The sequence below is a fragment of the Mytilus edulis genome, chromosome 6 (assembly GCF_963676685.1).
Source record: "Mytilus edulis chromosome 6, xbMytEdul2.2, whole genome shotgun sequence".
Lineage (NCBI taxonomy): Eukaryota > Metazoa > Mollusca > Bivalvia > Mytilida > Mytilidae > Mytilus > Mytilus edulis.
In genome coordinates, this window is record NC_092349.1 from 77,920,336 (window position 1) to 77,944,206 (window position 23,871).

Here is a 23,871-nt window from a genome sequence, read left to right on the forward strand (position 1 = left end):
GCACATCTTGAACAAGGTGTGTCATCTTTACAATATGAAAATATGTTTTGCTGTGTATGGTTCTTAACCATAATGAACAAATGATTAAAAAAGAATATTAACTGTGCATTTTAAGAATTCAAAATGTATCAAGAAAGCATTTAAAAAAAATGTTTAACGAATAGAGATGAAAATAAAGAGAATCGTCTTTAATTTGATCTTTCATTGGTTTTGAAAAGAGTGCTACTGACGGGATTTTTGAAGTCTTCTTCAAGGCAAAAGAATATACGTCAGAAGTCAAAACGAATCGCCTTACAAAAACATATACGTCGAAACTTTGAAACACAAAGGGGTCGTTCACTCTCATTTTTGTTAAGTGTTCTTTGTTTAAAGTTGTTTAAAAATGGAGGTTGAACACAATGCAAATGTTTTACAATCATGTTATTATCGGTGAAGGAGAGCCGCTTATAGCTTTCTTGTCATTACAAACAAGAACATCAAACAAGAGAGTATCGAATTTGGTCTTTCCCCTCACTTCTGTCAGTTTATCTGCAAAAACAAACTGATATTGATTTATTGTTTTGGAGTTGGAAACTAAATGTCCACAATCGCACATTAGAAGGACGGTGAAATATCATGATTGAGGAGACAAGAAATTCATCACTGGAGAATTATCATCTAAGGATTTTGTCAATAACATTAATTTTATAACTAAACATTTAAAGGCAGTTTAGTTTAAAAACATACTCTTTTTTACATATAAAAAGGGACTAAAGAAGGATAGTTTCAAACTGTAGTTCAGTTTGATGTACATGGTAAAATGTATAATATTTGATTTTAAAATAACGAATTTGAAGGGATAACATGTACACTTTTTCAAATTTAAAACAGCTGTTTTATGAGATTCAATGTAGTTTATTTAAAGGCAAAACTGTTCAAATTTATAGAAACTGCTTTTTTACATTCATTAGTTATATGTAAAATATTTATGCGTTTTACTATAAGGATAGCTTTATATCTATTCAATACATAAATGTGCATATACATAATTTGATAAAGCTGTACTAAATATTATGAAAAAATAAAATCCACAATGCTTTTTTTATTGAAAAACTAAACATATTGTGATTCACTTGTGTAGAAATATCTTGCTGGATATTATGATATATGCATAAATTTTAAGATCTCAGGATTAATTTATCTAACTGTAATTACTGTTCTTACATTAAACACAGTCTTCACTTTCAAAAATATAGAAAACAATTTTACTTTAGCCATATTGGTGTCTTACACAGTTAGAAGGGCAGGTTGACCTAGTGCACAAAATATCTGCCAACCAGTTAGCAAAATGGTGACAGTTGTTGCTCAACCCATTAAAATAATATGCTGCTTGGTAATACCTAGCACATCCTTTGACACATTCTGTACTGAGTACACCATATCCGGCAGCGGGATAATCAGTTTCAGAATTACAATGGGATCGTCTTGGTGATGTACCGATTAGTGTTCTTCCTTCCGTTTTACCGGCACTTTTTCCAATCAAACCAGTCCATTCATAGTAATATCCACGATAGTATAGATATCGATGAGTAAGTCTTATAGTTGATATGCTAGGTGACCTCTTTCCTCTGTTAAAACAAGCAAGGTTAGTTGTTCCGAAATAGAATCCATATCCTCTGGAACTACCTGCAAAAGTATTTCTCATCATTTCAATAATACAATTCTATAATATTTTAGAGCAATTATCTTGTTTGTCTTATTATAGAGTTCTTTACCTGGAATAAATTTTACAAATTTGATATAAAATTGCCTTTTTATCAGTTTCACATTCTGTCAAATTAATGTATTAAACAAAATGGACCGAACACAATGTCATTTGATTATTACCTAACTAGTATTAGAATTAACCAGATCACAGTCCGTTTAGGGGTAGCAGGTGCCTTTCTTATGTTGGAAAACATTTATTGATAATAAAGAGAATCACTTAAGCAGGATTGGAACAGGCCCCTTATTAGTAATCGGTGCTCCCCTCTTATAATGACAATTTTGGATCTGCCACTAAAAATATTCATAAAGGTCAGAACGAAAACGAATTCTTTCAAGTTTTAGTTTGACCAGAAGAGAGTTATTTTCCAATAGCTAATCATTTCAAATATTCTTAACTATAACATGTCTTTCTGAAGTTATTCGTTATAAAAAATACGTTCAACTTATCTCATGCATTTGCTTGGATATTTTTCTATGTCTTTTGTTGCCACGTAACTTTGGACTTGATCCGGTACTTATAAATCCTCAAAGTTTCAATCTTTGGCTTTGGGCGCTCCTGAAGAAAGTCAATCAAGTGAATACATTTTGTAAAGGGCTATTTTTTATTTTTCAATATGCACTGGGTCGATACAGTTGCTGGTGGACTAAAACACTTATTTTCTACTGATTAATTAGTAAGCCAGTAAAAAATTGATTTAAAACTATATATATGAACGCCAACGAGATTATTATTTTGATTAAGGCCGCAAATACTAGAAATTTAACTTTCCCTTAGTATCTTATAATTTATTTTTTTGCAAAAAACAAACTGAAGATTGAGCTGCATAACACAATCTTTATTTCCTGTAAAAGTGTATGAGAGAATCAAAACGATTTTATACGATATATTGATAGATGTTTAGAATATTATGTGGATCCAAAGGCGTTACTTAATTGTACTTAAACTGTTTGAAGCATTTTTAACAAATCGGTACGGATCAGTATGCTGCTAGAACATGTACAAATTCATTGTCGCATATTGTGATAAATCCTAAACGAAGAATGTGATACTGGTTCATAGCTACAACAAACATGTTCTTTGCTATACATGACAAAATATTTCTTTACTAAGTTCTTGCAAGAAAAATTGATTTAAACGAAAATTCTAAATTTATAATGAAAATCAATTTTAAAAGAGAGGAGAGCTTTCGACTCGATTCCAGCACAAATATAATATTTATTCTGTTATCAGATTTATCTTCGGGTTTATGTGAGAGTAATACTGAATAATGCATAATGTTTAATCATCTGATACTTGATGCATCAGATTTGACTTCTAATAGTTATCAAAGGAACCAGCTAGATTATAATTTAGTACGCCAGACGCGCGTTTCGTCTACATAAGACTCATCAGTGGCGCTCAAATCAAAATATTTATAATACCAAACAAGTACAAAGTTGAAGAGCATTGAGGATCCAAAATTCCAAAAAGTTGTGCTCAATCTGACAAATGTTACTGTTGACTTTAAGTCCTATAACTGTAATTTTGAACATCTATGTCATAAATTATCTTTAAGAATATCCAATATATTAAATGATATATAAAAGATATCTCAAATATGTGCAAGTATAATAACAATTGTCTTGAAAAGGAGATATTCTGTTTTTAAACATTCAAAAAGGGATTTGACTCAGCTTTTGAAAGGCTAGCCTCTACCACAGATTTATTAAGAGTGTTATTTTCAATCAGGTTCAGCTATCTCTCTTTTGTATAATTTGTAGACTAAATTCTTACCGAAACATCTCTCATTAGATCGGTTGCAACCATTTGATTTGTCCACAAAGAGAACAGCTAGTATCAAAAACAGCTGTAACAATAGAGATATAAGGGGTTTATAAACAATGATACATTGTTTTTTGTTAAACTATTTTGAAAATAAGGATTACAAACATAGCCAAAAACAATAAATTAAAAGATCTCTTAGTTAAGGATTTAACATATCAATACAGGTTCTAAAAGGCAAATGAACACTTTGATTTGACATTCATTGAAATTTTTGGGATTGTGTTGCTTAAGTCATTAGTTTTTATATAGTTGTATGTGGACTGGTGGTTTGAAGTTTTATGTATTTGTTGTTGTTTGGTTTGTAGTGTCATTGTCAGCTATCCGTTGATTAATGACTTTTGAATGTTTGTTTTTGGTATCTTTTCTCCCTTTCTTTTGTAAAAAAATTGACACTTTTATATCAAATTAATAATGAAATGTACATTGCATGTTCGTTGAATTATTATGTGATATAGATTATATTTTGTAATTTCACTTTTTTTTAGTGTGAATTTTTAAAATGTTTTGTATATTGACAATGTAGGTAACATAAAATCGGAGAAAATACAAGTTTTAAGAAAACAAATCTACCATTCGATACATGTAGCCAACAATTAAATACAGCGTTTTTACATTTTCGTAATATAGGGTATAACACGATCAAACAATACAGAGTTTGGTATACGATTTTCATAAATACACAACCTTCTATAGAATTTGTCAAGCTTACTAAAATAAAATGCAAAGAAATAAACATAGCAATATTTAAAAACCGGATTAAAGTTTTAAGACAAATAATAAAAATTCAAAATATCTTACCGCAAATCTATAAAGTTTCATGTTTAAATATTTTCTTGTAATACTTTGGCAGTCAAAATAATCTCACATTTGAAATTACTGTCTAAAAGGTTTAAATATGGTTAAGAATAAGTGGCGGCATGCGCAAATATAAATTTGACACATGTTCAGTACACTCGTACATTTATAGAAATATGAAAACATATCAATCTAAAAATAATGAAGTTGTTCTCATATAATAATTAAAACGTAGTACTTATAATGTAAAAAGCGTCGAAATGAAACTATACAACTATATGCTAGTGCTAAATGTATGATTGCAAAGATGAAATAAAAAAAATGGCTGAATCTGAGATTTTATACCGTCAATTCATTATCCAATGTAAGTTAACCCTTAATATCAAATCTCGTATAAGTCTTAAGCTTTCATCGTGTTCTGTTTCGGTATGACCATTTAATTTTGTTTAGGTTGTTTTCTTGTTCCTTAGTTTCTCAGATAATTTTCTGACGTTATTTATGTTTTTGGCAAAAAAACTATAATATTTATCTATAATACTAAAATAACGAGGTCCAATTTGTCAGCCGTCATGGGGTAAATCACAAGACAAATCAAAGAATTGAACTTTACACATAGCTAATATAGGACAATGGTGCTGATTAAAAATTACACCACTCCAGACCCTTTTGTTTTCCACATAATTAATACTGTCAGTAATTAACAAGTTCCGGGTCGAATCCGATATCGATACCATTAGTATTACCTATTACCTTATCTGTACGTTCCGCATCTGACAGGCGCACCATCAAACGGTGTATTTAGGATTTTGCTATATACACGCGTCATAATCACAGGGTTGACACTACTAAATTCAATTATTGTCACATTGTTCCCTATTGTAGTATTTTTTAATTAAAGTATGACTTTCTAAGATGACAATACGAATACTCAAACAGGAGCGGATCCAGCCATATTAAAAAGGGAGGTTCTAACACAGGATTAAGGTGGGGGGTCCAACTATATGTCCCCATTCAAATGCTTTGATCGGGTTCCAACCCCAGGACCCCCCCCCCCCCCCCCCCCCCCCCCTTTGGATCCGCCAATATAAAAACCTGGACTTAAAAAAATGCGTATAGATACAGTTTTCATTTGTTTGCCGGCATAACGTAAAACATCGAATCATGATTTCAACTTTATTTTTAACTAATACAGGACAATGCTGCTGATTAAAATATACTCCATTACAGGCCCTTTTCTTTCCCAAATAATTAATATTACCAATGACCGATAAGTTCCAGGTCGACGGGTTCAATCAGAAAGATTTTGAAGGAGAGAAAACTGTACATCTTGTAATCGGCATGACTTTATCAGATGACAATACCAATACTAAAATAGGGCTTACGCATATTTATATACTTTAATTCAGTCACAGACCCGCGATATTACGGGTGTGTCTAGTCTTATTAATTTATAGAATTAGCCTTTGATTCTTCACATGATTGATTTTAATCATGACACCATATGCATCACAACGATTTGATGTAAGCGTATCTTCCTAATTGTAATAATACTATTTAACTTCAGATAACGATTGGTATGCCGTGTTCTATGGAGAATAGATATTTTGTTGGGATTTCTTTTCATCTGTGTGTTCTTGTTGTTTGCTAGTTTTTTGCCATAATATTAACATTTGTACAAGAAGAGTATATTAACCAGTGACAACTGGAGCAGGATCTTCTTTTCCTTCCTGAGCGCATGAGATCATCCCTCTTTTTGGTTAGGTTCGTGTAGTTCAGTCTTTATTTTAATATGTTATGTTAGGTAGACTGTTGTTTGTCTTTTTTTCGTTTTTCTGCTATGACATAATGTGTTCGTTTACGACTTATGAGTATGAATTTCCATTGGATATTTTTCGCCTCACTTTTCTCAAACACTAAATTTATATACGGAAGTGCGACCAATCTGAACGGAATTTGCATATGAACTTTGGTAAACAACTAAAAGATATAAACATTTCAGCAAAAAATTCCAAAGACTGTTTTGTTTTAATAAATCACTTTAAATTTATAAATGGTATTATTCACTTGGAATACATATAAAAATATAGAAACATCCTAAAGAGTACCGACAATATAGTTCAACATTGTAGCGAAAAAGTTATAAAATTTATTTGAATAAAAGATTTGATCGGCCATTTTTTACACATACCTTTTCGATAATATAATGTTAAAATGAAATAGCTGTAGCCTTTTTAAATATATCTGTCTATTCTTTTCTATATTGACACATAGACGTCTTTTGACAGAGGACGCAGTCAGACCTACATGTTCTTTCACATTGTATAAGCATGTATAAATAGCCCAACTCAATGCTTTAATTTATTATTGCACAATGTATAGTTGTTCCTGAACTTGTTCGGTAATTGGTAATTCTGCCGGTAATTTAAACCATTGTTTTGTAATTTAAAATCTAGTATTTAATGCCTTATTTCACGAATATAGTATTTACAAATATTTCTGATCGTGTAAAAAGAGAAAGCAATATGTAGTGCTATTGAATTGTACATGTACACGAGCTTTTGAAGTTGAGCTTGAGAGATCGAACATGTTTCATCGGAATTCAGTCCTGGTATCTATGATGAGTTTATTTACAACCACTGGGTCGATGCCACTGCTGGTTGAGATTTATTTCCCCGAGGGTATCACAAGCCAGTAGTCAGCACTTTTTGTGCTGATATGAATTATCATTGATATGGTTATATTTATAAATTAACTGTTAACAAAATTTTGATATATTTTGAAATACTTCGTACTTTGTTTGGCCTTTTTAACTTTTTTAGATTCGAGCGTCACTGATGAGTCTTTTGTAGACGAAACGCGCGTCTGGCGTATATACAAAATTTAGTCCTGGTATCAATGATTTATTTCCAGGCTATGGTTATACTGTGTTTTATGCTCCTAATAGAATATCGCCATCACAACTACATATTGAAAATTATTGAAAACTTATGATGAAGTAACTAATCCGAATGCATGTCAATTGAAATTTATATTGGTTTCACTGTTTCCTTAACATAATTATGTCATACACCCAAGTGCACAATCTTTGATAAAACGCAGTTCCTGTTTGACCAGGATGAACTAAGGAAGAACATGTAAAACAGGAAGACAAAATATTTCATATGCGTAGTTAGCTAACACTTATATAAATTTCAAGTATTAACGAAGTTCACTAGATATAACGGTGTCAAAAACATAAGTTAAGTGGATTGATACATGTTCTTCTTAATCTGAATAAGAAACTTTTATAGATGTTTTGATATGTCAATCGGATTTTTAATTGATGTAAGACTTTTGATATCAATATAACTTAACTTTAAAGGGATTGGATGTTGAGTAGCATTCTACGAAATATATTTTTGAATGTTGGTCAATATATAGTTTTTCATAAAGAAGTAGACATATCTTTCCTGTAAAAGAGGGACGAAAGATACCAAAGGGACAGTCAAACTCATAAATCTAAAACAAACTGACAAAGCCATGGCTAAAAATGAAAAAGACAAACAGAAAAACAATAGCACACACGACACAACATAGAAAACTAAAGAATAAACAACACGAACCCCACCAAAAACTAGGGGTGATCTCAGGTGCTCCGGAAGGGTAAGCAGATCCTGCTCCACATGTGGCACCCGTCGTGTTGCTTATGTGATTATAAATCCGGTAAATAGTCTAATTCGGTAGGTCACATTCATGAAAGGGAAGGGGATTGTAGTTACGACGTAAGGAACATATCCGATATCATTTGTAAAACGGTTATTCCATAACGGTCAATCAACTCGTGATGGCGTCCGTAAAATTTACGAAGGGATGATTTCAACTTCACCATTTGGAACTCTTGGTTTAATAGCTTAATTGAGTCTTATTCATATTTCTTTAAAAATCTTAAGGGTACCTGGTATATAGAAAATGGTCTCTATTTGTCTTTTCCCGATCGACAGGTAATTCCTCGCTATAGTGTGGTGTGCGTTTGCTTTTACGGGATATATATTAAGACGCAGCCTTGTCCGGTTACAACGTGAGCATGACACATGCTTTATGCATGTAAAACATCATTGCAAAAACGTTTACTTTAAAATGTATTATACTAACACATTATGAGGATGACTTTAGCATTAAGGGTCAAATTTATTTAAGACGGTTTAAACATTGACATGACCATGATAAGTAAAGGCAACAGTAGTATATCGGTGTTCTAAAGTTTTAAATTCCTTGAGAGAAAAAATAGCCGGGTTACAAACATTGCAAACCGAAACCGCGGGAAACACATCAACTTTTACAGGAAAACATATGAAAAACCAGAACACCGAAGTGTAACAAAAACAAATGCCAACACGCAACGAACTTTTTGAAAGCATCTGCCATAGAATTGACTTCGTACATGATATTTTGATAAATATTGGTGGGTTAAACCTGGTTTCATGGCACACCAAACCTCCCGTTTTATGGGAAAATAAGGAATGAACTAACTCATCTGAACGCATGTCAATTGAAAATTATATTGGTTTGACTGTTTCCTTAACATAATTATGTCATACACCCACGTGTACAATCTTTGATAAAAAGTAAATTTCGTTTGACCGAGATGAATGAAGTAAGACATTGTAAAACAGGAAGACAAAATTGCATATGCGTAGTATGCAAACACTTATGTAAATTATCACGGTGTCAGACACCTAATTCAAGTGTATGATACATGTTCTTCCTAATTTCAATTAGAAACTTTTATAGATGTTTTGATAGGCCAATCGGATAATTTATTTATGTAAGACTAGTACTGTTGATATTAATCTAACTTAAATTTAAAGGAACTGAATGTTGAGTGGTCTGTTACGAGATATTTTTTGGTATGTTTGTCAATAAAGCTATATTTGTCGAGAAGAAGAAGACATATCTTTCATTTAAACTGATAAATTGAGTCTTTTTCGTATGTCTCTAAAAACCTTAAGGGTGCCTGGTGAATAAAAAAATTGTCTCTCTTCATTTTTTCAAGATTTTCAGTAAATCAATTGCTTAAATGGCTATGTTTTTGCCTCTGTGTACTAACGAAGACGTGCGCTTGTGCGGTCACAATGTGGGCGTTAAATCTGGTGCGTAGTGTAGAGTGCCCATAGACACACTTTTTCAAACTTTTTGGGACTGTTTATCTGAACATGTTTTTGTTCATTTGTAATAATCCTACCAGTACCGATTATCAGTCGTTTTGCATTTCAATACTGTAAATTATCAGTCAACCCAGTATCTATATCACTCTGTTCGGCTCTTAATAAAATTGCAGATCACGACTTTGTGACGTCATATACGTTGACTCGGTCTGAATTACTTCGACCCGGACATATCAGCGACGTCAAAATGTTTGAACCAACGTTCATAAGTTTGACCCGAACTAATCAAGTAATCTTCCGGTTGCTGGTGAAACTAAGAAAACACTTCTAAGTGGCGGATTTAGAATTTTTGTAAGGGTGCTCACTGACTGACCCAAGTGGGGGCCGCTGACTGACCAAAGGGGGATCGCTCCAGTCATGCTTCAGTGACTCCCTATATAAGCAACCAATTTTTTTCAACAAAAGGGGGGCCGTGCTTTCTGGATCTGCCTATGCTTCTAAAAGGAGCAAAACAGCCCTCTAAATCGATTGTCAGGTTATCTGCCTATTGATATATCATAAAATATAAGCTGCTCGACACAATATAAAGGATTTTTGATCTCGTTCGCTGTGCTCAATCGACAATCAACATGCAGACAAGTTGATAATCAGATGCGAGTTATTTAAATTTTTTTTTCATATCTATGTACATTTTACCAATTAAATCGATATTCTGATGTGTTTTATATCTATGTACAATTTACCAATTAAATCGATAGTTCTGATGTGTTTCACAAGCACATCAGAGGTTGACTTAAGAATTAAGGATAAAATATATCAAAGACGATTCAAACATTATGAGGTTCATGAAAAGTAAGGGTCAAACTTATCAAAGCCCAGTCAACGTATTTGACTTATCAAAAAATAAGGATCCAATTACCATACAGAGTTAAGTAGAATAATGCAGGCAGATGGCAGACCTAGATCAAAAAGTGTATTTACCTGATACCACAATCAATTCCTCTGTCAGTTCTTTATAACGTTTTGTTTAATTTTTTGTTTGTGTAATGTACAGAACAAGCCAAAAATGTATCTAACTTTCAGCAAAATTGCATGTTTTCATCATACAAATTTGCATATTTTTGAGCACGAGTGTAACTTAATCAGTTAGAAGTGTACTGATTGATAATTTTTTTCTGGAAAAAATATTTATTAATAGTTTGTAAGTAGCATATGAGCTTGCGAGTATAATTGGAACTTTAGGTGTTTTTGGTTTGGTTTGTATCTTGGGTTTGTTTTTGTGTGTTAATCGTCCTGAACTAATTTATTCACAGTTGCTATGTTGTGCTGTTATGCTGTCACACCAATGTTATGTGTTAGGATAGGATTGAGTTCCGCAAATATGTTGTCTGTATTCCCCTATTCCAACTAAGATGCTTGTAACAAGTTGTTGTCTATGATATTTTTTTATGCCATTAGTTTTTTTTCTTTGAGTTGTGTAACATTTTGTCGGTATCAATGTTGTTCATCGAAAAAGGCTGTATGGTGGCCTATCTCAGACTGGTCTATAGTAGCATATCTATCCCCATGTCATTAAATTGGTAAATCAAACCGCATCTTGATTTTTTTACTACTGGTAAAATTGTAGATTGAGATTGGAATATGGAGAATTACCAAATACAAAATAAACTTCTATGACGACGCTGAATTACAAAAGTAAAGACAATTAATTTACCGGCGAGTTTGGTTTTTATAGCTTGCTTGTTTTAATTTATTTATTATTGGGCTAATAATTATTTTTCGTTAATTCTGAAACATTTCTATTTATACTTATTTTTTTATTTTCTAGATGATATAAATCTGTTTTGCTAATTATCTCCTCGACCTTTCGACGTCATTGAAGATCCTTTTACCTGATATCTCCATCTGATCAAGAATATTAAACTGTTTTCATTCAAATATTATAAATATCTTGAACATTATCGTGTGCATTTTTAATATACAAATATTTTATAGTTATTCTAATATTTTAGTTAAACTATTTAATGCGAGATGCTACAGTATTTCAATATATATGCAACTGGACGTTCAGCCCCGATTAATAAAAATAATACAATTACAGAAACCTTTGGATGCCTCAAAATATAGAACACATACATCCCAATACGTCACAATATCTATTTTTAAAACTAATTAATAATAATGATCTTTATTGACATATAAACAAATTAAAAACATGTTTGTCACCAACTGAAAAAAAACAATATACACTCATACATATAATATACATATCAATTGTTGCAAAGTATATAATATAGAGACAAATAATAGTAATTTTATTACGAAAGATCCTTTGGTTGCCTCTAAATATAGATCATTCAGTGATATATTAATATATATATTGTTTGACTCCGTGTATTGACAAGTTTTACTGTTTTACTGGCGGCTTAACTGAGTAAAAGGTATGCATTTTGTTTTATCTAAAATAATCTGTGTTTAGTCTTTATTGAATTTCCGTTTCTCGATTATTAATACAAAAACATAAATTACTATTGTCTTCGCGGGGTTTTAATATATTAGATATATAAATATGTTCCTGTTTGTGTATTATTGATAAAAGAAATATTCTATTTCTAAAAAGGTGTGTACAAATGGTTAAAATGAAGTATAAATATCCGTATTAATTTTCAAAATAGAGTGATTAGATATGCAAACACAGCACGTCACGTAAAACGAAAAGGTTACTGTCCAACAATTTTTAATGGCTAAGTTAGACACGCGGGAAATATTTGAGAGGAAAAAACTTAATGAAAACACAGCATAAAAATTGTTTTATTTTTAAAATATTATCTAATGGTTGTTTTAAAATCTAGTGTATTGACCGTTATTCAAACCGGTAAAATTGTAAAATTTTTTGTTTAATCTGTTTTTATACGATCGCAAAAATTTAAATTTTTCGTCGTATATTGCTATCACGTCTTGCGTCGTCGTCGTCGTCGTCCGAATACTTTTAGTTTTCGCACTCTAACTTTAGTAAAAGTGAATAGAAATCAATGAAATTTTAACACAAGGTTTATGACCACAAAAGGAAGGTTGGGATTGAATTTGGGAGTTTTGGTTCCAACATTTTAGGAATTAGGGGCCAAAAAAGGGCCCAAATAAGCATTATTCTTGGTTTTCGCACAATAACTTTAGTATAAGTAAATAGAAATCTATGAAATTTAAACACAAGGTTTATGACCATAAAGGGAAGGTTGGGTTTGATTTTGGGAGTTTTGGTCCCAACAGTTTAGGAATAAGGGGCCCAAAGGGTCCAAAATTAAAATTTGTTTGATTTCATCAAAAATTGAATAATTGGGGTTCTTTAATATGCCAAATCTAACTGTGTATGTAGATTCTTAATTTTTGGTCCCAATATCAAATTGGTCTACATTAAAGTCAAAAGGGTCCAAAATTAAACTAAGTTTGATTTTCACAAAAATTGAATTCTTGGGCTTTTTTGATATGCTGAATCTAAACATGTACTTAGATTTTTGATTATGGGCCCTGTTTTCAAGTTGGTTCAAATCAGGATCCAAAATTATTATATTAAGTTTTGTGCAATAGCAAGAAATTTTCAATTGCACAGTATTCACCAATAGCAAGAAATCTTCAATTGCACAGTATTGTGCAATAGCAAGAAATTTTCAATTGCACAGTATTGTGCAATAGCAAGAAATTTTCAATTGCACAGTATTGCGCAATAGCAAGAAATCTTCAATTGCACAGTGTTGTGCAATAGCAAATATTTTCAATAATTCAGTATTGCGCAATAGCAAGAAATATCTTAATTGCAATTTCAATTGGAGTTATCTTTCTTTGTCCAGAATAGTAGTTGAATCAACTTAAATCTTTGTTTTATACAATACAGATATATAATTAATATTTCAATTGGAGTTATCTTTCTTTGTCCAGAATAGTAGTTGAATCAACTTAAATCATTGTTTTATACAATATACAATGTATATTCACTTTTTCTACCAACTGATAAATTAAAACAATCTTTACCATTCAGTGATAAAAAGCACTTTATTTTACATTTTAATATGTTATGATGTATTTAAATGAGTAGTTATTGTTGCAAACTCCATTAGAAATTTGAATTGAGATCAGTTTTGGAAAAAGGGAAAGGGGGATGTGAAAACAAATGGGGGTGGGGGGTTAAATTTTTCTCATTTCAGATTTCATAAATAAAAAGAAAATTTCTTCAAACATTTTTTTGAGAGGATTAATATTCAACAGCATAGTGAATTGCTCAAAGGCAAAAAAAGTATTTTAAGTTCATTAGACCACATTCATTCTGTGTCAGAAACCTATGCTGTGTCAACTATTTAATCACAATCCAAATTTAGAGCTGAATCCAGCTTGAATGTTGTGTCCATACTTGCCCCAACCGTTCAGGGTTCAACCTCTGTGGTCGTATAAAGCTGCGCCCTGCGGAGCATCTGGTTGTTTTTTGTAGTGTTGCTCTTTCTATAAATTTTTTTCTATAGAATTTTATGGAAGTCAGACAATGCTTCTCGTTTCGTCTTTCCATAGCTTTGTCAAGTTCACTTCGACTTACTTGTTTTGAATGTTCACCTTCCATTTTTTTTAACTGATAACTCATCCTTCATTCTATATATAGGTAACCGATGAAGGCTTTCCTATTAAACGTTTCATATGCACAGAAATCAGTCATGCGGAAAACATCACAGGTTTCGGGATCCTACCCCTAATCTGAACAGATGTGCCGAATGTTAAATAATGACCGTACGTTTTTTTTTATCAGCGGTGCTAAATTTAATCCAAAAAGAAGTTTTATACATTACGCACGTCTGGTGACCATTTTAGAATTACCTTCATCATAAACGCTCAAACTAAAACATCAAAAAGTCAAGGATGTACTCTCATGATTTATCAAACTTGAAATTAAGGATCCAATATATAAAAATAAGTCTGCCTTATAACATCTGGACTTACAACTAGAAACTAACAATAAAGGTCGATTGAGAAATGTATCACATACGATAAAATGGATGATTGCAGCTTTAAATTGTCAACTTATTCTTCCTGGTTTGTGGTACGATTTTCAAGATTTGTCATGCTTTATCATGATTTGCTTGAGAAAGGATGCACCTTACGAGGAAGCTCTTAAACTTAAGTGATTAAGTTGACGTCATTCGATCAAAATTTGTACGGATGGCATCACTATATGGTTGACCGATTATGAAATATCTATGCCACAAAGGACGTGGCCATGTTCCAATTATCAAACCAACAATTTTGTCCTCTTTCTTCTATTGTGACATCATCGCATGATACCTATTACCGGATTGTGGTTGCCACTCGTAGACTAGGAGCTGCATAACCTTCCTGAACATATGCGTTCAAATCCCGGATTGTAGTCGAGATTATGGTGCTAAGTCTTAAGTTTCTGTGTAATAATGCGGGGGTCTGTTCGTCTTTTACATTCTTTGCCATTGCACAGTCCTCGATTTCTGAGTTATAGGTGTAGATGTAGGTGTAGGTGTTCTTATACATTGTAGTATCATCAACCTCTATTTTATATTTAATTTGTCTGTTGATGAATGTGTGATATGATTCAGAAGCAAGATATTATTTAAATGTCCCCTATTGGTCATATAGCATCTTAACATGTTTAGGTGCGTGAATTTACTTATTTCTTTTTTATTTGAATTTTCTTAATGACGAGTAAGCATGCGAAAAAACGTTCAAGACGAACACGTTCCTTTTCACATTGTGGACAAAAACAACCCTGTGACATCTGTATGTTCTTATCATTGCTAAGAAGATATTATGATTAATATACATGTATTCAGTTTTGTAATCACAATGTTATTTTTGAAGGTCAAAATGGAAGAGAACATGACAGTGGACATGTGGGCAAAGGCTTGGGAAGAGGGCAAAACGAGTCACATTCCAGAACTATGCAATGCATTTACTAAACACGTTGACAAAATGTTAAAAAGTCGTAAACAAGTTAAATGTTTTGTCCCCCTCTGTGGAAAAGCTGTAGAAATGAAATGGCTTTGGGATAAAGGACATGAAATTGTTGGCGTAGAGTGTGGTGAGGAAGCACTTAAAGAATTTTTCGAAGAAAACAAAATCGGTTGTAGTATAATACAAATTCCTGAGCTTAAAGGCAAATTATATAAAAGTGATGATGGAAGAATACGGCTATATTGCTGTGATTTTTATCTGTTTAACTCAACCATTGAAAGTGAATTTGGGGCAGTTTGGGATAGTGGTGCTCTAAATGCCATCAACGCCACTGACCAGGAAAAGTATGTAGATATCATCAAATCACTTATGGGAGATAAATGTGTGAACCTCACTGTTATAGACGACTTTACAGATTGGGAAATCCCTGTAAATTATGACAAAATGAAGACTTGGTTCAAAGATGGATTCAGTGTAGAAGCAAATGATTATGTGAAAGCTAACAAAGAACTTGAATCGTTTGGCATCAAAGGGCAACAACTGTACATAATATCTAAAATATAAAAATGTAATTACAACATACCTCAATTTTTATCATATTTTGTTCTTATATCTGTGAAACATAATACAAAGTAAGTGACTAGATTTAACTTTTTGTTATATCAGTAATAAACCATTATTCAGTTTCAAACTTTTTATCTATAAGCCTACAAACAATAAAATGAGAATGGAAATAGGGAATGTGACACAGAGACTTACTACTATCGTCAAAATTTTCATTTTTTTCACAAATTGTAGTGCGATCGTGGACTAGTGGGACCTCGGTTTTAGGAAAGGCACATATATACCGAATGTAAATTAACTAACTAAATTTGCTCGAAATATTTGATGTAAACGTTAATGTTGAAAAAAAATGTGGGGGAAGATATCGAGAAAAACAAAATCACAAAGTCCAAGAAGTCAGAAAAATCATTTAAGATCCAAATGAAATTAAGGAAAAGAAAAAGAACGGTAAGGCTAACAACAACAATAAAACATAACACGCGAATAAAAAAATTGAGTGACAGGAAGCCTAACGAAATTGGGGGATGAGATTGGATGTTCTGGCAGGTTTATTGATGTCTGCCAAATCAGTAACACCAATCGTGTTAACTCATTACAGTTAGATATTAGGTGATAAACCACATGCGGAAAATAAACTAATAATCGAGGAAAATATATTGGACGATGAGTGTGATTTTTAACGGCATTGACTTTCCATGAGACTCTTGCACGGTCGGGGTAATGGAGTTGATGTTTTGGTTACTACAATCAGAACATATCGATAGTCATCTGTGATACAGATATGCCATAAAGGCCAAACCTATCATGATGGCGTCAGGAAAACTTTCGAAGAGATAGCTATAACATTCATTTAAAAACTTAAATTCATTTGCCTTCTTGTACAGTCGTTTAAAAAATGAGAAAAAGATACAATTTTGCGATGTTTTTCTAAGATAGGTGTAAGATTACCTGATTGAGTTTCCATCCTGAAAATGTTGTTCGTGTTTTTCCTTCATTGCTAAGAAGACGACCTTGATGTGTATAAATGTTTCTTAAACGAGCAGTGCAACCTTCTCTGATTTATTTAATTATGAATCCAGTAGAACAGGCATCATCACCGCGTTTTTCTGAGTCTGCATGTACTTTTCCACAAATCTGTCCATCAACAACCAACTCTACTCCGAATTCTCCATAACCATCATCATTTATACCCCCATCTACACAGATTGTCCAGGTGAAAGCATACATTCCGCTAGATGGTGCTTGGAAGATACCGGTATTAGTGTTGTAGACACCAGTGGTGTTGGTTTCTGTCATGTCAAAGATTAGCGTTTTTCCGTAGGACAAAGATTTACTATGGCCATTCACATAACCCTGAGACATATATGCAGAAAACCCTATAAACGCTCTCTTATTTCTACACTCGAAATCTGAAACAAATATTATACTTTTATTCTATTGTATGAGCATTATTTTAGATAGTGTAAAACAAAAAAAACTGTAATTTACATGGTTTTTTTTGTGTCTTGGCCAGAGTGGTCTTATCGAAAGTATCATTAGATTCGTCCTAAGACAAATGAGCAGACCAATTTTAGGTTTAACATAGTATTATCTTAAGACACTCTTAAGTTGTGTCTCGGAGCTATAATAGACGCATCTGAATTATGTAATAAAGTCCTAAACATACCCCGAAGTGCGAGATTTTATAAATTTTTAAAGCAATTTATTTTATATAAAACATTTATTAACAGCAAAACTAATAAATAAAATTGTTTACGAATTTTATAATTAGATACATAATTGAATGCATGATTTCAAATGTAACTATAAAATAATATCAAAAAGTATTATAATTCTAACATCCTGGATTTGTACCAAACTTGGACAGAAGCTAGTTTATGATCAAATGCTAGTATCAAGAAGTAAAATTGATAAACATGTATTTCCTGTTTTCCGTATATTTCTTATCAATGGACTTAGGTTTTTTTACCAGTTAACACTACATACAGTCAGTATGCAGTTAAAGTTTTAAAAAACCAGAAAAAAAAGATTTATCAACCATCCTGGATTTTAACAAACATGGGCAGAAGCTTCTTACAATCAAAAGATACTATCTAGAGGAACTTTTGTTTAAAAAATGAAGGCAGCAGTAGTATACCGCTGTAATTTTCCCCCCATTTTTTTAGCCTGCGACTTTTGTGGCAAAAGGGAGACAAAGGGCTCCTACACTTCGTTGTTGTTGATCAACCACACGGTATCACATTTAAAACATAGACAACAGCAAAATAGGCGAGACGCTGGGTTCAGCGGAACACTAACGAATATTTACTATTATTATCTAGAACATATTATTAAACAAAAAAATATATTCTAAGGTTTAAGGTTCACAAATCTAGCGTACATTGAAGTGCAATATTATAATGTAACAATAACATTATGTAACCGTAGACACATATAATTGTTGCATAATTGTTGCATTCGTTATCAATAGGTTCCTTTAAAACTTAACCGTGTATTCCGATAATTAGTCTTCAATGCAACAATATTTCAATGTAACCGTAGCCAGTTCCTATATTCAATATTCACGTGTACTTTTGGCTATTTAGTCTTCAGTTTATTTTCCAACAATTTGTCTTAAATGAAACATTTTGGATTTTTTAGCTTTCTATGTTTCGAAGTATTCTTCTATATAATTCTGTTTCCCGTTATCAGTTCTGGAAAGCCTTTCTAAAAACATATTTTGTATCTTGACCAATTCGTTTCTCAATTTTCTCTCACTTAATTGTAACTGTGTTACTTTCCTTGTACATTCCTCACTTTCAACATACACCACCATAGTAAGAGATACGACAACAAGATATAACATGGTTACAAGAATCAAAATTGACTCAGACAGAATTAGAAGGGATGTTTTCCATGTGCACATCTGTGCATTATATATACCTGTCATTTTATCTGTGTTTAATGGTTTGTTATCACGCAACGTATATAAAACAAAAAATACGGATATTTCCAGGAATAGTGCATGAAAACAATTGTATCTTATTGATTTTTTTCGAAATTCTAAGGTTTCTCTTCTCCAGTTATAGATAACATAATTTAGCTTTTTTTCAACTTCGTACTTTTGATTCGAATGTCATTGGTGAGTCGATGTACAACGCAGGCGTCTAACTCACAAAGTATTTTTTTTATCCTGATGTATATGTATGATGAGTAAATTGATCTAATATTGCTCACTCAGAGATTGCTAACAAACCTTTCGTCACTTAATGTTGAAAATATGTTGTTGGCTTGCTTCAAAATAATGTAAAATTCACACATTATGATAATAATATCATCACTGCTGTACTTGGTTTCATACTTAATTGAAATATTTGTAAATTTGTTTTTCGTATGTTTAAAAACATATGAAAACGGATGTTGAGAACCCCTCATAAATAACATGTCTTGATCATATGAGAATCATATGAAAAAAAAATGATAAACATAGGTTTATAAAAAAAAACGATCGCCTTATTAGGTACTGGGATGACCGTGTATATGTCAAATTTAATGTGGAAGTCTAGAAATGAGGCAGAAGAAGCCGTGTCTCTTGTATAATAATATCATATTATTCGAATATGTTCCATATATCGTAACTACAATCCCGTTCCCTTGTATATAATTAACGAATGTAACCTACCGAATTAGACTTTTTACCAGGTTTGTAATTACATGAGCAACACGACGGGTACCACATATGGAACAGGATCTCCTTACCCTTCCGAAGCACGTGAGATCACCCGCAGTTTTTGTGGAGTTCGAGTTGCTTAGTTTTTAGTTTTATATGTTGTGCCTTGTGTACTATATTATTTGTCTGGTTTTTTTCTTTCTTTTTAGTCGTGGCGTTGTCAGTTTATTTCCGATCTATGAGTTCTACTGTCCCTCTGGTATCTTTCGAACCCCTTTATTTACAACATTTAAATGAATGTCAGAATTCGTTGATTCTATATCGTACTTATATTTTTGATTTGTTTGATTCGTTTATCTGTTATCTATATTATCGTTTGCTTGTTACTCTTTTTACAGTTAAGCACATGTTTTACTCTGAGAACCTGTTGCACATCCACTAAACAACATAATAAGGTGGGGTTGATATCTTTTTTTTTAGTGTAACCCAATTTATGTGTCAGACAGGAATCTTTGTTCTTTTATATCTTAATGTGATTTTGCCGTTTGGGAACAGTTTTGGTGATTGCAGATTGAATTAAAGTGTTGTACAACTTTTCTACACAATGTGGGATCTAGGGTATGACATATAAAATAGACATCAGTATGTCTTTAAAGACGGTAAATTGATCTCAATATGTTTATATATATATTATGTTTATTGGTTGTATTTCCATGACATTGGACCAACATCTCCTATCATTTATATCTGCAGATTCAGTATTCCAAAATATCTGATTGAAACACAAATTACATGAAGCTAACATCACGAAAGATGGTTGATACTTTTATTACAACATCTTTATTGCATTGTATGTTCAATAATATTCTGAATTCGTGATTATTTCTTTGTAACAAAAACAAATATTTAGCGAAAATTATTAAATGAATATTAAACAGGTTCAATCTACCATTTACTTTTTATTTCATAAATAGTATACAAATAAAGGTGAATAAAACAAAACATATCAAAGTTTACGACTAGAAATTATAAGTAAAGGAGAAAGAATTTTTTACAATACAGTATAATTTTTGTTGTTTTTATTTTTATTCAATTATTTTTATGTTTTTGTGGTTTTTGTTTTTGTTTAGCCATTTGAATTGTTTGCGGTTTTTTTTTTTTTAGGTTGTCCTTTCGATTCCCCATGGTGTTGTCCCCTGTTATCTCCATTTGATCATGAACTCAGAGAGTTGTTAGCCAAGGGACCAAAATATAGAATTCCCCAGCCCATCAACTGGAAAAAGAAATTCAAGTTACTGATGGATGCAGTTGAGGACTATGCAAGAAAATGGGTAAAGCGCGAACCAGACGAACCAGAACTGGACACTTTGTCTGAATTGATCAAAGCTATTCGATCATGCATTCAGAGGCGCATATATAAACTACGATGTAATATGAGTACTTGAGTTTCTAACCCTTTCAAGAATCCGGAGGTTGTGGATGCTTTATCCTCTTTGCATGACAAATATGTCGTTGTTCCAGCAGATAAAGCCTCCAATAATATTGTCTTCATATGTAAAATACATTATTTGCAATGTCTCACTACAGAGCTTGGAATTGATAAAACTACTGGTAATCCTACATATTCTTTAACATCATTTACCAAGGACGAAATTTTACAAAATCATAAATCTGTCCTTCTTTCTTTTGGTATCAACATCAAAGAAAACGAAGAAAACTTGGCCTCATTATACTGGATACCTAAATTACACAAAACTCCATATAAAGAACGATACATAGCTGGTTCTTCAAAATGTTCAACTAAACATCTTTCTAAAGTACTGACTACTATTCTTTCTACAGTTAAAGATGGGCTTCAAAAATATTGTGAGGAGATATATTCTACCAGTGGTGTTAACCAGATGTGGATTCTCAAAAATTTCAAAGATCTACTGCTTAACCTTCGATCACAATCTTTGCAATTTTGCAGCAACATAAAAACTTTTGATTCGTCTACGCTATATACTACTATTCCCCATGCTCAGTTGAAAGATCGACTTCACCATCTCATAAAACAGAGCTTTTTCTATAAAAATGGGAATCGTAGATACAAATTTCTTGTTTTGGGTTACAATAATTCATATTTTGTGAAGAATCACACTAAATCTTCCAGAAAATATACTGAAGATGATATTATCAAAATGCTGGACTTTTTGATCGACAATATATTTGTTGAGTTTGGAGGATTTATATTTCAACAGACAATCGGTATTCCAATGGGTACTAAGTGTGCACCCCTGCTGGATGATTTGTTTTTGTACTCGTATGAAGCAGAATTCATTCAAAACCTTCTAAAAGACAAAAGCACCTTGCGAAATTCTTTAATTTTACTTTCCGATATATTGATGGTGTTCTATCATTGAATAACCCATACTTCAGCCAATACTTACATCTCATATATCCCTGTGAACTTGAAATTAAGGATACTACTGATACTAGAAGGACTGCTTCATACCTTGATCTTTTCCTCAATATTGACGTAGATGGACGACTTCACACGAAAATCTATGACAAACGGGACGATTTCAACTTCCCAATTACCAATTTCCCATTTCTCAGCAGTAACATACCATCTGCCCCTTCGTATGGTGTTTACATATCACAATTGATACGTTATTCACGTGCTTGTTCACACTATATGGACTTCATATACAGAAGTGTGCTACTTACGCAGAAACTTCTCCAACAAAGTTATGAGGAGGACAGATTAAAATTGACACTCCGTACATTTTATGGACACCATCACGAATTGGTTGATCCATACGATGTGTGTTTAACCAAACTAGCTGAGGACATTTTTACCACATGGTAGATTGTGGTTTGTCATTATGTCGTCTAATCTTTTAATTACCAAACGTGACTTATTCCCGATTGTGACTGTTTTGCTGAGTGTGAATTCGCATTACTATAAGACGTGTTACGGTACTTGTTTATCCCAAATTCATGTATTTAGTTTAAATGTTTAATGTTATATTTGTAATTCTCATCGGATTTTGTCAAATGTGTTGACGTCTGTTCTATTTTATGTATGTGTTATGGAAACAAAAATTAATCACCGCCGTCATTGATTAAATTTAATTTTGGTCAACATAATCTGTACGATAATTTACGTTTGAAGTTGGATTCATAACAAACTGCACATATATATATTATAGTTAATTGCTATTAATAAGTATTGCAATATGCATTGTGTTTAAATGCAATATCAGTATTTAGTTCTATTTTAATCTTTAATCAATTCTTATTCTATCTTACTTTTGAGATATAGTTTTTCATATGTGACGTAATTTTTCTGCTGTTTCAGAAATTTCATATATTCAAATGTGACGTAATTTTTAATGCCTTTTCACCATCGTATGTGACGTCATTTTCATAATTTACTGCGTTGAGGTCTGGACTGAGTCGGGTGTGTCTATTCTGTGTTGGTCATTCGTTATGTATTCGTATAAATTTGTTTTATGTAATGAGTTAATACTTCAGTTTCATTATGTATATCTGTTATATTCATTTGATAAAATTTACTGTTTGCAATAGCATTAATTGTTCTAAATAATAAGGATGTTCTTATCCCAAGCATAAAAACTTAGCCGTATTTGACACAACCTTTTTCAACTTTTGATCTTCAGTGCTGTACAACTTTGTACTTTTTTTCGCTTTCGATCTTTTATATCTGGGCGTCACTGATGAGTCTTGTGTGGACGAGGCGCGTTCTTGGCGTATTAAATTTTAAACCTGATGCTTTTTTGTTATTCATTAATCATGTGTTTCTTTGTCTAATACGTTTTCCTATTTATTTGTATTGTAGTCCTGTAATATTATGTTGTCATTTCTATGTTATATTTAACATTGCCATTAAAGTGCGAGGTTTGGCATGCCACAAACCCAGGTTCAACCCACCATTTTTTCCTTTAAAAATGTCCTGTACCAAGTCAGGAATATGGCCATTGTTATATTATAGTTCGTTTCTGTGTGTGTTACAATTTAACGTTGCGTCGTTTGTTTTCTCTTATTTTTAAGTGTAATTTCACATTGCGATAAGACGTGTCACGGTACTTGTCTATCCCAAATTCATGTATTTGGTTTTGATGTTATATTTGTTATTCTCGTGGGATTTTGTCTGATGCTTGGTCCGTTTCTGTGTGTGTTAG

The 23,871-nt window shown here is 32.2% G+C and overlaps 2 protein-coding genes and 1 pseudogene across 2 annotated transcripts; 1 reads left to right on the forward strand and 2 right to left on the reverse strand.

Annotated features, from left to right (window-relative positions):
• Positions 1-1,061: 1,061 nt before the first annotated feature.
• On the reverse strand, positions 1,062-4,511 carry LOC139528482 (uncharacterized). Its single transcript, XM_071324485.1, has 3 exons — positions 4,370-4,511; positions 3,521-3,593; positions 1,062-1,665 (listed from the first exon to the last, which is right to left on the reverse strand). Exons 1-3 carry the CDS (start codon positions 4,388-4,390, stop codon positions 1,250-1,252), a joined length of 510 nt encoding a protein of 169 aa, XP_071180586.1. The 5' UTR covers positions 4,391-4,511; the 3' UTR covers positions 1,062-1,249.
• Positions 4,512-11,145: 6,634 nt separating this feature from the next.
• Positions 11,146-16,162, forward strand: LOC139528484 (probable thiopurine S-methyltransferase pseudogene; annotated as a pseudogene).
• Positions 16,163-16,944: 782 nt separating this feature from the next.
• On the reverse strand, positions 16,945-18,880 carry LOC139528485 (uncharacterized). The gene is made up of 2 exons (XM_071324486.1): positions 18,715-18,880; positions 16,945-17,444 (listed from the first exon to the last, which is right to left on the reverse strand). Exons 1-2 carry the CDS (start codon positions 18,878-18,880, stop codon positions 17,095-17,097), a joined length of 516 nt encoding a protein of 171 aa, XP_071180587.1. The 3' UTR covers positions 16,945-17,094.
• Between the last annotated feature and the right edge of the window lie 4,991 nt (positions 18,881-23,871).

What these genes read in the sequence shown, in the direction of transcription:
- LOC139528482 (XM_071324485.1), bottom strand. Translation starts at nt 4,390, where the DNA reads ATGAAACTTTATAGATTTGCG. An exon ending in TGAAACTTTATAGATTTGCG is followed by an intron (nt 3,594 to 4,369) that starts GTAAGATATTTT and finishes CTATTGTTACAG; the next exon opens with CTGTTTTTGATACTAGCTGT. An exon ending in ATCTAATGAGAGATGTTTCG is followed by an intron (nt 1,666 to 3,520) that starts GTAAGAATTTAG and finishes ATACTTTTGCAG; the next exon opens with GTAGTTCCAGAGGATATGGA.
- LOC139528485 (XM_071324486.1), bottom strand. Translation starts at nt 18,880, where the DNA reads ATGTTATATCTTGTTGTCGTATCTCTTACTATGGTGGTGTATGTTGAA. An exon ending in TTCCAGAACTGATAACGGGA is followed by an intron (nt 17,445 to 18,714) that starts AACAGAATTATA and finishes TATTTGTTTCAG; the next exon opens with ATTTCGAGTGTAGAAATAAG.